Raw genomic sequence first — 11,410 nt, 5'->3', positions numbered from 1 at the left:
CTTGCTTGCTTGCTTGCTTGCTGCCTTCGCTTCTTGCTGACAAGTGCTTCTATGCCATGCTTGCTTGCTTGCTTGCTAGCCTTCGCTTCTTGCTGGCAAGTGCTTCTATGCCACGCTTGCTTGCTTGCTTGCCTTCGCTTCTTGCTGGCAAGTGCTTCTATGCCATGCTTGCTTGCTTGTCTTCGCTTCTTGCTGACAAGTGCTTCTATGCCACTGTTTCTGCTACTACCCTTCGCTGCTTCTTTCCAATACAGAGTGAAGATCAGCGGCTCTCTAGGAATCCTCCAGGCTGTCAGTGCCCAGTTGGTACTCCCAGCTGAGACATCTAGTCTTGTGGACTGAGCAGTTAGTAGGTCTTAACTCTCTCTATCATGAAGAGAACTAATGGATGATCCAGACCATATGATGTAGACCAATTTAATGGATCCTGTCCCCCCAGTTTGGGTAGGTTTTTTGTTTTGTTTTGTTTTGTTTTGTTTTTCTGAGACAGAGTTCCTCTGTGTAGCCCCTGGAAATCCTGGAACTCCCAGGCTACCCTCAAACTCAGAGCTCACTTTGCCTCTGTTTCCTTTTACTACCACATCTGGGCTAATCCAGATCTTTTGAGGTGGGAAGATCCACCTTTAAGCTGGACCACACCTTCTGCTGGCAGCCTGTATAGAGGACACGAAAGAAGGAAGCTTTGCCAGCTTGAGCTCGCTCTTACTGGCAAGATCATTCCTTCACTGGCATTAGAGGATACTTCTTTTTTTTTTTTTTAATTTATTTATTATTATATGAAAGTACACTGTAGTTGTCTTCAGACACCCCAGAAGAGGGCGTCAGATCTCATTACAGATGGTTGTAAGCCACCATGTGGTTGCTAGGATTTGAACTCAGGACCTTTGGAAGAGCAGTTGATGCTCTTAACCACTGAGCCATCTCTCCAGCCCACTACAACATACTTTGACAGGATTCTAATGTAAACTAAAGACCAACTAAGACATCCTGCCTATGGACTGAACAGCTACTGAATTCTTAGACCTCCCCTGGGTAGCCATTGTTGAATTAGTTGGACCACAGCAGGCAAGCCACTCTAATTAGCCCCTATACATACATACATACATACTCATTCTATCAGTTCTGTTCCTCTAGAGAACCCTAACTAATACAAGTGTCTTTCAAAACTGTCTCAGAATGAGCTGAATAGCCACATTCAAATGAATAAATTTGAATCACATATGGTCAGTATGTGTAATCCCAGCTGAGACAAGATCAATGCAAGTTCAAAGTCCCAAGGAACTACATTGTGAGTTCCAAGCCTACCTGGGCTGCAGAATTCCTTGTCTCACAAACAAAAGAGAAGAGCCTGGTAATGTGTGCCTATAAACCCAGTACTTGGGAAGTAGAGGCAGGAAGGTCAAGTTCACAGCCAGGCTGAGCTACATAGTGAGTTCAAGACTAACCCAGGCTACATGAGACCTTTTTTCTAAAGAAAAAGAAAAAAGAAAAATTTGAGGCTAGCCCTATGAAATTTAGCAAGATTCTATTTGAAAATGAAAATAAGGTAGCCAGGGATAGGACCTTGGATGTAGCTCAATGTAAGAGCTCTCTACCATGTGTAAGGCCTAAATCTGATCCTCAGTATGAACAGGGCCACCAGGAGGAGTCACTCCACCACAGACGGTTACAGGATCCCTGAGACTTCTGCGGCAACAACCTAACCACCTTCTCTAACTCTTTCTCTGAACAACACACTATATTATATAACAAAGTGCCTTACCTAGATTGGAGAATCCATCCTGAAGAGCCCATAGCCGAGCCCAAGGGGCAGGACCAGGTTCTTCAGGTTCTTGGTCCTCGGGAATAGAACAGAGTTCCTGGGTAGACACTGTCTCCAGTGAGCTCAGAGTCCCAGAACTGGAGTGCGAGGACTGGCTGGAGGATGGCACTGTGCTGGTAGAGGAACTGGATGTACCCTGATACTGTGAGAGGTCTTGCAACTGAGAGGGAGTGCCTTGGGGCTGGCTGAAGCCACCCTGGGACTGTGAGCAGGAAGCACCGTCATGAGCCTTTGAGGAGGTGACGCTGTGGGACTGGTGACTCTTCATATCCGACCTCGAAAACAAGAGTCCGACAATAAGGAACAAGGCTCTGGATTCGAGACTGAAGAAGCAGCAGGCAAGTGCACATACTATTCTTGCAGAACCCAAGTTTCCCTAAGTTCTCAGCACCAAATCTGGCAGCTCGAGGTTGCCTGCAACTCCAACTCCAGTGGATCTATAGTGGATCTTGGCCTCTGCAACCACCAGAGCACACATGTGTACACTCCCACACAGATAACATAATTAAAAGTAAAGTAAATCTCTACCCCAAAATTAGTTATGTGGCTGTAACTCAATGGTAGATGGTTGATCACTTCCCCAACAGTTGCAAAGTACTGGATCCCATTCCCAGTATCGTCAAACATACAAAATGAAGACAGTTAAGGAGTCAAGAGTACAGTTCCGGGGCTGGAGAGATGGCTCAGCGGTTAAGAGCACTGACTGCTCTTCCAGAGGTCCTGAGTTCAATTCCCAGCAACCACATGGTGGCTCACAGCCATCTGTCATGGGGTCTGATGCCCTCTTCTGGTGTGTCTGAAGACAGGGATGTACTCACATGAATTAAATAAACAAACAAACAAACAAATCTAAAAAAAAAAAAAAAAAGAGTACAGTTCCCAGCACCCACATCCAAAAGATCACAAACACCTGTAGTTCCAGCTCTTGAGGGATACAATGCCCTCTATTGGCCCCCGTGCGCACTGCACAGACTTAGACACGTGATTTAAAAAAAAAAAAAAAAAAACATAAAAGTTTAAAGGAACGGGCACATTATGACCACCTCAAAATGAAAGGCAGGCCCATTCATGAATGGGGGGGGAACGTGACCATAGCAAAATCCCAGGATTATAAATAGAATTCCGGTGGCCACTTACAAAGCATTACACCATCTTCCTTCATGTACAGAAGCAGAGAATGGCTTGGTTGTCTCCTATCCATTCCTTGCCATCCTACCCCACACGTGTGCTGAGTATGCTGACGTACCCTCTTCAGTTCCTGCAGAGCCTAGCAGCGAAGATCGGGTTCTCAGTAAGCATTTGGGAAAAAAGCGATCTAGGGGCTGGCATGAACATTTATAATGTTCGTTATGAAAACTACTTCGCTCTGGCAACGAACAGCCCCGGCGTCGTGCCTTCCTATGTGCCCAGACCTGCTTCGGCTCGCAAGGAACAAGGAAAGTGAACTTCCCCCCGCTTCCCCCCCGCGCGCCCCAAGGGCAGAAAAAAAAGGAAGAGTTGGCTATGCACAGCGCCCCCTCGCTCGCACAAGTAAGCGGACAGAGCGGAAGCTGCAGAGAGCCCATTTGCACAAGAAGCATGAGAACGGAATTCGAATCCTCAAACATTCAAAAAGTTCCCCACTTATGACTCACCGCGTGGGACCACCGGGAACCGCAAACTCTGCACAGCCTCCGCCAGTGGTGTGGCGCTAAACCTACGGATACAAACTCCACCCTCAACCAATCAAAACGCCTTCCTCCCCGGCAGGACCAATAAGAAAGCTCGAAGATGACTGCGGCGCTTAGCCTCAAGGCTTGCGGGGAGTTGTAGTTTAGCATGCGGAACGGGACTCGGCGTCTTGGTTTCTCGCGGCTGATCCCGCCTCCTCGGCTCCCTTAACCAATCAGCAGCGAGCCGCTCTTTCCTCCTTCCCGGTCGGGTCTAGCGACCCAGGGCAAGCAGCGGCCGTCCGGATGTGGGGCTGCGGGGCCCGTGCCCTGCTGTGCGTGTGGGAGGTGCGGCTGGCAGGGATCCTGGGAAGGAGACTGCTGAGCAGCAATGCCGCCGCGGGGAAGGGCATTGCGCCGCCGTGCTGGAACTGCGGCCGCGCGAGGGGAGCCGGGTGTGGGGATGAGTTCTTCTGCGCACACTGCCGCGCGCTGCAGCCTCCTGACCCCACTCGGGACTACTTCAGCCTCATGAACTGGTACGGGCGAGCGCGTCGTGACCCGAGCGATCGAGGCTTGGGGCGGCGTCTGCGGGGCTGTAATTTCCAGCCAACTGGGGGGGGGGGGGTGTCTGAGGCTGAGAACCACAGTTCAAGGCCAGCTTAGGCAATTTGCCGAGACTGGTTCAAAACGACTAAAAAAGATGGATAAGTGTCGGCCATAGTTTTCCTGAGACGGAGAGGAAATAAAGTTACAGACTGGAGCGAAGATAAGGGTGGAGGCGGGGTTAAACAGGAGTGAAGTTGCAGATGCCTGTGATCTAAACACTTGAAAAGTGGAAACTACAGGTTCAGGAATTCAAGACTAGCCGCAGCTACAAGGACCTTGTTTTTAAACATCAAACAACAAACGGAAACAGGGACAAGTTAACAGTATAGGGAGGTTTGAGGGGTGAGACTTCTGGAAAAGGGAAATCCATTGGCTAAACTGGAACAGGGAGAGGTTTTTGTTTGTTTGTTTTTTTAATTTAGCCTCACCTTGAAGTCCAACCTGGCCTGGAACTTAACCAACCCCCTCTGCCTCCCCAATGCCAGGATTAAAAGCATGCTAGACTACCGTAGGAGGATTCCCCACTTGGAGACCAACCACACAAATAGGGAACACTCATCTCAAATAAGTTATTTATTTAACAGAAAGTAAAAACAAAACAAGCCAGGTGTTTTGGTGTTTTGCCTGTGAGTCCAGCATTTAGAGGGTACAGCTGAACCTCCAAGTTTGGTGAGATTCTGGGCTCCATGAGACTAGATCTCAAAAAACCGAAAGCAATTAACAAAACAAACCAAGTGTGGTAGCCAATGTCTGAAATCTCAGTATTCAGGAGGCTGAAGAAGGGTCAAAAGTGGGAGCCTAAAAAAAAAAAAGTGGGAGCCTATCTCAAACACAAAAATTTAATTCAGGCTGAGGATTTGAGGGAGAGACACTTGGTGGCTGGGGATTGAACTCAGGACCTCTGGAAGAGCAGTCAGTGCTCTTAACTGCTGAGCCATCTCTCCAGCCCCTCGACCTGCCTTTACCCTCCCCTCTTCCCCCAACCCCCAGAGATTGGAGAGATACAGAAATGTGAGCAGAGTTGAACTAAAGATTAAAATGGGAGAGCCCGCTGTGACTGTGTGCAACTATGATCCCAACCTCCAGGCAAAAGCAAAAAGAGTCCATTTTGCCTCCTGCAGTCAGGGCTGCACAGTAGCAGACTCCACAGACTGTCTGAATCACTCCCTGAAAAGAAAGAGCACTGAATCCTCAATTTATCGTGGTGATGCAACACAGTCAGGACTGCACAGTAGCAGACTCCACAGACTGTCTGAATCACTCCCTGAAAAGAAAGAGCGCTGAATCCTCACTTTATCATGGTGATGCAACACATCCTTGCATTAGCCAAGGCCTGGGTTCAAATCCCAAGACTATGCTTTAAAAGAATAAATAAATAAATAAATAAATAGCTGGGCAGTGGTGGCGCACGCCTTTAATGCCAGCACTTGGTAGACAGGGGCAGGCGGATTTCTGAGTTCGAGGCCAGCCTAGTCTACAGAGTGAGTTCCAAGGCAGCCAGGGCTATACAGAGAAACCCTGTCTCAGAAAAAAACAAAAACAAAATTAAATAAATAAATAATACCTGCTTGAAGTTATCAATGGCCCTGTATAGTCTCTACCTTTAATTCCAACTACTCAGGAAGCTGAAGGGGAAGATCAAAATTTTCAGCCCTGGGTGATTGAGTAACACCCAGGATTTTTTTTTAAGTTGTCTCTCTCTCTCTCCCCTGTCCCTCTTCCTCTCCCTCTCCCTCCTACACACCCACATTTTTAATACCAAGGCTCTAGACCCAAGGACAGACCTGTAAGCCCACCTATAAAGAAGGCTAAAGTGTTGTCTCAAAAAAAAAAAAAAAAAGGCTAAAGTGGATTTATTACAAGTCAAGGCATGCCTGAGCTGTTCATAGAGTGACTTCCAAGTCAACTTGGGTATCTTAGTTAAGAAACTCTGTCTCAGCCGGGTGTGGTGGCACACGCCTTTAATCCTAGCACTCAGGATTTAGAGGCAGGCGGATTTCTGAGTTTGAGGCTAGCCTGGTCTACAAAGTGAGTTCCAGGACAGCCAAGGCTATACAGAGAAACCCTGTCTCGAAAAACCAAAAAAAAAGAAAGAAAGAAAGAAAAACTGTCTCAAAAAGTAAAACATTTGAAATGTAAATAAAGAAAATATCCAATAAGAAAAAAAAAAAGTAAAAAGGGGCTGGAGAGATGGCTCAGAGGTTAAGAGCACTCTTCCAGAGGTCCTGAGTTCAACTCCCAGCAACCACATGGTGGCTCACAACCACCCATGATGGGATCTAATGCCCTCTTCTGATGTGCCTGGAGAGATAAACAGTACTCATATATATGAAATAAATCTTTTTTTATAAACAATAAAAAGAGGTCTGGTAGTGGGGAGGAGCGTAGGGGGTGGCTTGACACCAAAGTCCTTGCCCAACCTGTAGAGACCCTCAGTCACCGAGTGCTTACCATGCATATTAACCTCTCTGAATGTGTCAAGCAATTGACCTTCCGGCCAGTTTAGTGTCTTCTCTCCACTCATGTCCCTTTCTGATCTTTGCTCGTTTGGGTCTCCTCTCTGATGTAATACCTATACCACCTCTTCCGAACCAGTTCTATTTTCCTTCATTGCAGCTACCACATCTTAAAAATATCCTTTGATTACGTGTTTATTTCATCCTCCCCAAGAGCGGAATCAGACCCTAGTAAATGGCTAGAACTATGAATGACATCTGGTTTCCTTCCAGCAACCGCTCCTTCAGGGTTGACATCACGAAACTTCAGCACAGGTACCAGCAACTGCAGCGTCTTGTCCACCCAGATTTCTTCAGCCAAAAGTCTCAGGTATTTACTGACCCTCCCCACCCTCCCCCCAATATTCCCCATGTATGGACACAACTGGGTGGGTAGCTCTGTTGCTCTGGGAAAGAGTTGGGCTACTAGCTCCACCCTGTGGCGGCCTGCCCCTAGACAGCCAGGTCACAGAGCTGTCATTTCCTCCCAGCTTTTATCTGGCTTCCCAGATAACGGAACCAAGCCAGCTTGACCGGCTCTTGTGATGATAAAACTGTTTTTACTTCCATGAACAGACTGAAAAACACTTCTCAGAGAAGCATTCCACCCTGGTGAATGATGCCTATAAGACGCTTCAGGCTCCCCTGACCAGAGGACTATATCTTGTAAGGTGATTTCCCAACCCATCTGTCTAGGACTCCTCTGTATAAGACCTAGCCTGGTCCAGGAAGCAAATGATATTTACCTTAAAAAAAATTTTTTTTAATTAAAAAAAAAAGGAAAGGAAAGAAAGAAAAGTTTTTATACAAGTGTAATCAGTGTTCTTTGCTTGTTTGTGTTTTCCTTTGAAAGAAAACATCACTGGTTGTAGCCCAGGATAGCTCCAGGTTACTAATTCTCTTGCTTCATCACACCCACATCCAGCTCGTTCCTAATTTTTGTTTTCCTTCAGTACTGGGTATTGAACCTAGTGCCTCGGGCTAAGGAAGCGCTCTGATCTGAGCTGTGGCCCCTGCTTGATCATTACTGGATTTTCTTTCATTTGCTTGCTTCTATTTGTTTGTTTGCTTGCTTGCTGCTCGCTTTGATGGCACTAGGTTTTGAATCCACTCAACTATACACCAGCTACCTTGTTACTTTTTGTTGTTTTGTTTCTTTTTTTTGTTTTTTCGAGACAGGGTTTCTCTGTGTAGTCCTGGCTGTCCTGGAACTCACTTTGTAGACCAGGCTGGCCTCGAACTCAGAAATCCGCCTGCCTCTGCCTCCCAAGNGCTGGGATTAAAGGCGTGTGCCACCACGCCTAGCTGGAGTCTCTTTTGTAAGGACTTCTAGACGATTTTAGAACTGGAGGGAAACATTGTAAACATTCACTTAATGTCTGAGGAAAGGTGTGACTATCCAGAGCCCAGCTGCAGGCAGCAGGGTGAGGTCCTATACCAGCACTCACTATTACTAGGACAGCTCCAGTTTCCTAGGCTCAACTCTGTGGCACAGTGCTTATTTAGCATGTACTAGGCTCTGGACTCTGAAGGAGGGAGCAGAATTTACATGATACTGACTCTTTCCTAACCAAACTCTTTTTCCTTGTTCTCCTCCCCAATAGCTAAAGCTCCAAGGAATAGAAATTTCTGAAGGGACAGATGACAAAGCAGACAGTCAGTTCCTTGTGGAAATCATGGAAATCAATGAAAGACTTGCAGACGCCCAAAGTGAGGCCGCCATGGAAGAGATAGAAGCCACTGTCAGAGGTAAAGGTTAAAATGCTAATAAATATGCTTTATTTCCCCAAGGAAGACATGGCCACATTAGAGGGGAAATGAGAAGGAAAACACTTGCTGGGGGGGGGGGGCCTAGAGAAATGGCTCAGTGGTTAAGACTCTTACAGAGATCCTGAGTTCAATTCCTAGCAACCACAAGGTGACTCACAACCATCCGTAATGGGATCCAATGCCCTCTTCTGGTATGTCTGAACAGAGTAACAGTGTACTCATATACATAAAATAAATGTCTTTTTAAAAAAAAAAAAAAAAGGAAGGAAGAAAACCACTTGTTGGCCTTAATTGTCATGCAAGAACTGACTTTGGAAGGTAGCCTTAACCAAGAGTGTGATCATACTCCGAGTATTGCGACAGATGCTTCTGTCTGGCATACTGTTTAGATGCTATCATTATTTCTGGGGAGGAAAATGAGCCCCCCTAGTTGGTAGAAGTTGGTAAAAAACGCCCCGGGATCACACAGATCTGCAGCAGAGCAGTCATGGAAACCCTGACCTTCTGACCCAGGCTGTTCAGTTTCCATTTCATTCCACAGGGTATCAGTCAGGGGTCTCAAGAAAACCCACAGGGGATAGGTCAAGTTATTTCATAGAACTGGCCCAAAGGTGGAGGCTGACATACAGAGGTGTTACAGGGGTCATGAGGTGTTTGTGTACACCTGTGCTTGGTGCACAACCAGGAGGACTTGAGTTCAATTCCACATGTTGTGTCTGACTTCCACACAGCTGCTGGGCCACACACAACACACAAACACCCCACACACAAACAAGTACTCTCTCACTCTTAAGTAATTAATGTCATTTTAAAAATAAAATAATGCTAGGCGTGGTGGCACACGCCTTTAATCCCAGCATTTGGGAGTCAGAGGCAGGCGGATTTCTGAGTTTGAGGCCAGTCTGGTCTACAGAGTGAGTTCCAGGACAGCCAGGGCTACACAGAGAAACCCTGTCTCGAAAACCCAAAAAATAAAAAATAAAAAAAATAAAATAAAATAAATAAAATAAAAGTTGGGTGGTGGGGGCTGGTGAGATGGCTCAGTGGTTAAGAGCACCGACTGCTCTTTCAAAGGTCCTGAGTTCAAATCCCAGCAACCACATGGTGGCTCACAACCATCCATAAGGAAATCTGATGCCCTCTTCTGGAGTGTCTGAAGACAGCTACAGTGTATTTACGCTAAATAAATAAATAAATAAATAAATAAATAAATAAATAAAAAGTTGGGTGGTACCTGAGGAGTAACACACAAATGACTTCTGACCTACACAACACTTGTACACACACATACACACACACACACACACACATTATAGAGCAGAACAGCAAGTTGGATTGGTTTGATTTGGTTTGGTTTTTTGAGACAGGGTTTCTCTGTGTAGCCTTGGCTGTCCTGGAACTTGCTCTGTAGATCAGACTGTCTTTAAACTCCACCTGCCTCTGCCTCCTGGGTGTTGGGATTAAAGGTGTACACCATCTCCACCCACCCAGGTTGGATTTTGATGTCACAGTCTTGAATATTTTTCTCGTGTTAGGAATCTAAACCAAGGACTTAGACCTGTTGGGTAAGTAAGTGCTCAACCACAGAGCATTCCACCCTCTATTTTATAGGGTTTGTTGTTTTTTTTGTGTATGTCCTGAACAGTCTTGTGTATCCTAGGTTGGCCTTAAACTCACTACTGGAACTAAGAATGACTTTAAACTGATCTCCCGCCTCCCTCAGTGCTACAATTAAAGGTGTGACTGTGTCCTGTTGTCTTTCAAGCAGAAGTCCTTTCCCCAGTTTTTTGCACATAATGTCCTTAGTTAATTGAATGAGACCCCCTCGCAGCGCTGAGGGTTGTCGTAGTTATGGTTTCTATTACTGTGTTAAAACACCATGATCAAAAGCAACTCGGAGAGGATGGTTTATTGAAATCAATATTTGCACCTAGATTTCCCAGGAAGCGCCCATCACTGAGGGAGCCCTGTGGGAACGCTGTTTACCGGCTTGCTCAGCTTGGAGGTCTCTCCCTAGACCCACCTGCCTAGGGATGCCATCACACTGGGCTGTGCCCTCCCCCACCAATCACTAGTGAAGATCATAAGAAAGAGAGAGACACACAGACAAGGCTAGACTAGACTCTGGGGCTGGAGAGATGGCTCAACACTTATAGCACTGGCTGCTCTTCCAGAACATTTGGGTTCAATTCCCAGCACCTACATGACAATTCACATGTCTGTAACTCTAGCCCCAGGGGTCTGACACCCTCCCACAGACAGACAGACATACATGCAGGTAAGACACCAATACTCATAAATAAAAATAAATCATTCTTAAAAGGAAAATGCTCAGCCGGGCGTGGTGGCGCACGCCTTTAATCCCAGCACTCGGGAGGCAGAGGCAGGCGGATTTCTGATTTCGAGGCCAGCCTGGTCTACAAAGTGAGCTCCAGGACAGCCAGGGCTACACAGAGAAACCCTGTCTCAAAAAGCCAAAAAAAAAAAAAAANAAAATGCTCTGCAGGCTTACCTCTAGCCCAACGGAGGTTTCCTCTCAGATGACTCAAACTTGCATCAAGTTGACCTAAAACGAGGCAGCACAAGGATGATCTTTACCAGCTATAAATGTTAGAAGAGAAAAATAAGCAGTGATAATTACGTCTTTGTAATTTTTTTTGACTTTTTTTTTTTTTTTTNNTTTTTTTGAGACAGGGTTTCTCTGTCCGGCTGTCATTCTTACATATTTGCAAAATCCTCATTTTATAATGAGCAACCATAGGAGAGTGATTTCTCCATACCTGTATTGCTCTTGGCGCTTTCTGTTCTACGATATGTAATGGAAATGTCTTCGTTTTCCTGGTTGGCTGTATATGTTATGAGTGGTTTCCTAAATACTTGGTAATGAATGAATGGAAATAAATGCCATGACTGTAGAGTGTTAACGTATAGAAGACTGCAAGAAAGGCAAAGCTCACCCTTGACGCCTGTGTTGCTTCTCTTTCCCTCGAGTTAAGAAAGTCCTGGAAAAGCCGGACATGGTGGCGCATGCCTTTAATCCCAGCACTCGGGAGGCAGAGGCAGGC

At 46.2% G+C, this 11,410-nt stretch overlaps 2 protein-coding genes across 4 annotated transcripts in view; one reads left to right on the top strand and one right to left on the bottom strand.

The window, feature by feature from the left end:
* Chek2 (checkpoint kinase 2) overlaps positions 1 to 3,551 on the bottom strand; it is a 33,974-nt gene extending 30,423 nt beyond the window's left edge. The window contains exons 1-2 of one of the 2 annotated variants that reach the window (XM_021186804.1): positions 3,457 to 3,551; positions 1,763 to 2,097 (exon numbers count right to left, since the gene is read on the bottom strand). In XM_021186804.1, the coding sequence (XP_021042463.1) occupies positions 1,763 to 2,090 (328 nt within the window). In that variant the 5' untranslated portion in view covers positions 2,091 to 2,097; positions 3,457 to 3,551. Of the gene's footprint in view, positions 1 to 1,762; positions 2,098 to 2,959; positions 3,070 to 3,456 lie in introns of those variants that run through there. The other variant, XM_029533658.1, reaches the window with a different exon arrangement.
* Positions 3,552 to 3,733: 182 nt separating this feature from the next.
* The window catches only part of Hscb (HscB mitochondrial iron-sulfur cluster cochaperone), a 10,213-nt gene continuing 2,536 nt past the window's right edge, over positions 3,734 to 11,410 (top strand). The window contains exons 1-4 of one of the 2 annotated variants that reach the window (XR_003842962.1): positions 3,734 to 4,010; positions 6,810 to 6,906; positions 7,152 to 7,246; positions 8,180 to 8,324. Coding sequence is in view for 1 of the 2 variants with exons in the window: in XM_021187064.1 (XP_021042723.1) it covers positions 3,778 to 4,010; positions 6,810 to 6,906; positions 7,152 to 7,241; positions 8,180 to 8,324 (565 nt within the window). In the remaining variant the exon portion in view is untranslated. The remainder of the gene's footprint in view (positions 4,011 to 6,809; positions 6,907 to 7,151; positions 7,247 to 8,179; positions 8,325 to 11,410) is intronic. The other variant, XM_021187064.1, reaches the window with a different exon arrangement.

Source organism: Mus pahari, chromosome 23 (genome assembly GCF_900095145.1).
Source record: "Mus pahari chromosome 23, PAHARI_EIJ_v1.1, whole genome shotgun sequence".
Classification (NCBI taxonomy): domain Eukaryota; kingdom Metazoa; phylum Chordata; class Mammalia; order Rodentia; family Muridae; genus Mus; species Mus pahari.
This window is presented reverse-complemented; position numbering and strand designations above follow the sequence as displayed.